The sequence below is a fragment of the Citrus clementina genome, unplaced genomic scaffold (assembly GCF_000493195.1).
Source record: "Citrus clementina cultivar Clemenules unplaced genomic scaffold, Citrus_clementina_v1.0 scaffold_7, whole genome shotgun sequence".
NCBI classification, from domain to species: Eukaryota; Viridiplantae; Streptophyta; class Magnoliopsida; order Sapindales; family Rutaceae; genus Citrus; species Citrus x clementina.
Window position 1 is genome coordinate 18,545,867 of NW_006262075.1, and position 4,390 is coordinate 18,550,256.

Consider the following 4,390-nt stretch of genomic DNA (forward strand, 5'->3'; position numbering starts at 1 on the left):
TTATAACCAACAAAAAGTATTACAGACTTTATAGTCTATTATTTTGTTACTATATCCTTACAAAACCTATCATTTTACTACATTTATATTACCACTGTAGTTGACCAATTAATTAAGTAATAAAACGTCAACTTTGGCCTTTAATGAATTTTTTGTCAAAAATAAATAAATAACATGCAAAGCATTACAATATTATAAATTTAACGTGTAAACTAGTTAAAAATAATTCTTGTAAACCTATAAATTTAATATTTGATACCTCTATTTAAGTATTTATCTTTTAAGGGTAAAATTGATATTTTATTAATCAACTAACTAAATACTAATGATAATACGGAAATGCAGTATAATGATAAATTTTGTAAAGATATCATAGAAAAATTATTGAAATAATACTTCTATAGTCATTTGATGTATTGAAGTTCTTAAAGTAGTCAAACTACAATAATCCTTTTCCTTTGTATTGATGTTTCATATGAGTCCCTTTCCTTTACTTTTTAAGCCTCAACAACACGAAAGTTTATTTGCTGTTAATTTGAAGAAAAAAAATAATAGTAAAGTCACAACAAAGCTCATTCAAAAAAAAAAAAAATGATGGATTCAATGAGCAACTTCACCCACTTTTATTTTTCATACACAAATTTATAGTATCTCATGCATAGAGTTGAATTATATAACATAAGTAATAAACCTACAATATCATGACTAAATCTCTATTTATATTAATCTAGTGAATATATTAAAATTTAGGTTCTATTTGGTATCGAGATGTTGTATGTTTTTAATTATAGCTTCTAAAAAAAAAACTCTAATTATAAAATAAAAGCTGATAGTATAGTAAAAATAATTTTAAATAATAATTTTGAGTAAAAATATTTTAAATTTTTCATCATACAAGTTGAAGTTATAGATTAAATTAACTCAACTTAAAAACTACATTTACTAGTATTTACTAACCACTTTATCTTAATACTAAACAATACCTTATTATTGTTGTATTAGTATTTTTACCCAACAAATGTGAACTTTTACGTCGATTGAAGAGTTGTTTTAGGCTTTTTGCCCACTGAATCAGAGAGATTGGACTGCCCTTTTTTTTTTTTTGGGCCAAAAGCAGCTCACTTCTTATCCCAGAGTAATTATTGATTTATACAAATGCTATTACTACACAAAGAGGAAATAAAGTATTAAAAAAAGAAAAGAAAGAAAGAAACTAATGCTCGATAAGCATAGTAAGACTAATACAAAGAATAAAACAAACAAGAAAATTAAAAGTGGTTTCAATTTTATTTTAGGTGCCCAGAACTTCAGCATGCACAACCTCCTCTTTGCTCAACTTCTGAAACAGTTTCAGAAATTCCCTGGGGCTGGTAGTAACTGCAACGATTCAATTGAAGCCTATCTATCAGTTTCATTTAAAAGATTTATTAGCCACATGCATACTAATTGATAACAAATGGTCATGTCACAAGTTTCACGTTCTGGGTTTTAATTTTAAAATTTAGATTTTATATTGCAAGTTTTGGGTTTTAGATTGCAAATGCATGCAATGACTTTAATTATACCATTGCCTTTATTAACACTCACATGTCTTTGTGTTCGTTTTTTAGTGCAATTTCGGCCACACATAAGAATGCTTCATCAATATTGCAGTCTTCTTTAGCTGAGGTCTCAAAATAAGGAATGTTTCCTCTATAGGCACACCATTCAAGGGCTTTTTTCTGAGGGACCTAAACAAGATTAAGCAAATGAAATTTATTAGCCCATGTCATTAAGGAAATTTATCGAACATTTTGACATGCATTATATCTGCATACCACTCGGCTGCTTCCACCGTCTGTGTCAATCTTGTTCCCAAGCAATACGAAGGGACAAGCCTCATGCTCACCCGGATCTGCCTGTTGAAAAAGTATGCCAAAAATCAAAATTAGAATAAACTAATATACGAAAATTAAAATTCTTAGCTACGGACATTTATAATATTTCAAAAATTGAATTTGAGTCTGACAATATGCTCTAACCTGGATCTGTCTGTTGAAAAAATATGTCAAAAATTAAAATTAGAATAAACTAATACACGAAAATAAAAATTCTTAGCTACGGACATCTATAATATTTCAAAATGTACAAATATCAGTGTTAGATAAGAACACCATATAATAATATGTTGTCGTGTTAGAAAATTTAAGTATAACACAGGGAGATATTAAAAACTAGACATTTTTATGATCAATATTATATATATATATATATATATCTAAAAAAAATTAAATATCAGTTCATCAGAACCAGACCTGTTTCAGAAATTCTTCGCGCCAATTTTGAAGTGATTCAAATGTTTTTTGTACATTTACATCATATACAAGGACACAGCAATCTGCCCCTCTATAAAATGCAGATCCTAGACTTTGAAACCTTTCTTGCCCGGCAGTGTCCCAAATCTATCAAGTAAGAAAATGAATTAGCTTAGTGAAGGAATTTACTAACTATAATCTTTTGTTTGCATGAAAGTTAATTTATCAATCACTTACTTGCAAAGTTACTAGCTTATCATCCATCTGAAGCTCCTTGGTAATAAAATCGGCACCAATTGTAGCTTTGTATTGTTGGCTGAACTTATTATACACATATCTGAATGGATAGTTAAGAACACCAAACAGAATAATCCTGGATATAAAAATAAAGTAAAATTTAAAAAGAAAAAAAAATTTGAAACTGCTTAAAATTTGCGTTAATTTTTTTTTAAAGAAAATCATTATTTTTGCTACAGTGCCTTCTTCAACTTATTTAACATGTTTTTTCTTTTATTTTAAAAGGTAGAAGGATGGGGTAAAGTCCAAAATAATTTTTCAAATCATATCGAATGATTAGTTAAATAAAGTTACTTAAACACTGCTCAGCCAGCACGAAGGCCGGCTTAAAATTATGTTATTTATCCGCTTCATAGCCTAAAACTAATTTTATAGTTGGGGTTACAATTCTTGGAATTTGGAACTTCCAAATCTTGCTCATAGATGATGGAAGCAAAAGGATTAAGATTCCACAAATATGGATCCCCTAAGTTCTATTTAATGTAACTTAGGAATCAAGTAAAATTTTTTCATTGGCCCGTTTCGCCCCACTGTTTTGTTACTCATTTTTGCATTAAAAAACTTGGTAATAAATTACAATAAATGTAACCTAGAAAAATCTCACAAATATATTTAACTCGAACAATTTGACAAAAGGGCTTTTTTTTCATATTCAGTAGACTTATATGAAAAACAAAATTATTAAATATAGAAAAACAAGTGATTATAGTGATCTTATTCCCCAAAATCCGTTTAGAATTTGAATACATATAAACAAACAAAAAAAAAAACATGCATTTTGACTAAATATCCATAACATTTCTATCCAAAACGAGAACCTTCTTGCAAATTAAAATATGTATTTATGGATGTTTCACAGGTAACTTCGGCTGGCTTAGATTTTTCATCTTTTAACAATAAATCTTTCACCTAATCACAACTGTTAAAAGAAGCTTCTTATGCCAAACCACTTGCTGGTGCCGACACCACTAATTGTCATCATAATATGAAAATAATAAATTTGAGGGGACCATATAATGCAATTTACATTAAATAAAAGAAAAAGAGTTAAAATCAAGAGTAACATGTGATTTTTAAATATATATATATATATACACACACACATATATATTTTGGTTTTGAGCTCCCAAGTCTCAACATAATTCGGTCGCGTTAAATTTTACATAAATAAAGAGGGTGAAAATGATAATTTTATCCCTTATAATAAGTTAAATTTTATTTGAAAATTTAAAACTTTAAATAATGTCATTATCCAACTAAAGTTACAAAATTAACACCGCTAATTTTTTTAATTAATCTCACCACCAACCAATGTATTAGCCATGCAAGTACAGAACGATAATATTTTATGTCAAAAAGTAAAAATGGAAAAGAAAAAAAAAACGAAAAAGGAAAGAAAAGTAAACTATAAGATATATGCTTTGAAAATTTTCAGAAACCAACAAATAAGAAATACAAACACAAACTGCTAAAAAGCAATTTGTTATCAATAGTAAAACAGATTATATTATACGATTATAACATAATTTGAAGGATACTGATTCATCAAAGAAGTTTTTCCCACTCTGAATCATCCCAAAAAAAAAAAAATCAATAAATAAAAAGCAAAATTTCATGAGATTAAACTGAAGAAATTAATTCGAAACTACAATAAATTGGGGGGGTAAAAAAACATACCCGCTATCACCAAGAACAATTACTTTAAGCAAGTTTCTTCTCTTCATGTTCACAGAAATATCCATCACGACCAAAAACAAAAATCTTTAACTTTCCTTGAGCCTCCTACTTTCTGGGAAAAT

The 4,390-nt window shown here is 27.9% G+C and overlaps 1 protein-coding gene across 3 annotated transcripts; it reads right to left on the reverse strand.

Annotated features, from left to right (window-relative positions):
• Nucleotides 1–1,283: 1,283 nt before the first annotated feature.
• On the reverse strand, nucleotides 1,284–4,358 carry LOC18035833 (ras-related protein Rab7). 3 transcript variants are annotated; one of them, XM_006427915.2, is made up of 7 exons: nucleotides 4,269–4,358; nucleotides 4,130–4,156; nucleotides 2,532–2,631; nucleotides 2,295–2,441; nucleotides 1,818–1,898; nucleotides 1,588–1,730; nucleotides 1,284–1,377 (listed from the first exon to the last, which is right to left on the reverse strand). In XM_006427915.2, the coding sequence occupies exons 1-7, from the start codon at nucleotides 4,331–4,333 to the stop codon at nucleotides 1,308–1,310; spliced, it is 633 nt and encodes a 210-aa protein (XP_006427978.1). In that variant the 5' UTR covers nucleotides 4,334–4,358; the 3' UTR covers nucleotides 1,284–1,307. The 3 variants fall into 3 exon arrangements, with proteins under 3 accessions (XP_006427978.1, XP_024036582.1, XP_024036581.1); XM_024180814.1 differs by lacking the exon at nucleotides 4,130–4,156 and having other exon boundaries at nucleotides 2,532–2,667; XM_024180813.1 differs by lacking the exons at nucleotides 4,130–4,156; nucleotides 4,269–4,358 and having other exon boundaries at nucleotides 2,532–2,756.
• Nucleotides 4,359–4,390: the final 32 nt, after the last annotated feature.

Coding starts and splice junctions, on each gene's coding strand:
- LOC18035833 (XM_024180813.1), bottom strand. CDS start 2,756: ATGATTTTCTTTAAAAAAAAATTAACGCAAATTTTAAGCAGTTTCAAA. Junction 1,731..1,817: donor ACGGTGGAAGCAGCCGAGTG/GTATGCAGATAT, acceptor AATCTTGTTTAG/GTCCCTCAGAAAAAAGCCCT. Junction 1,378..1,587: donor AAAAACGAACACAAAGACAT/GTGAGTGTTAAT, acceptor GAATCGTTGCAG/TTACTACCAGCCCCAGGGAA.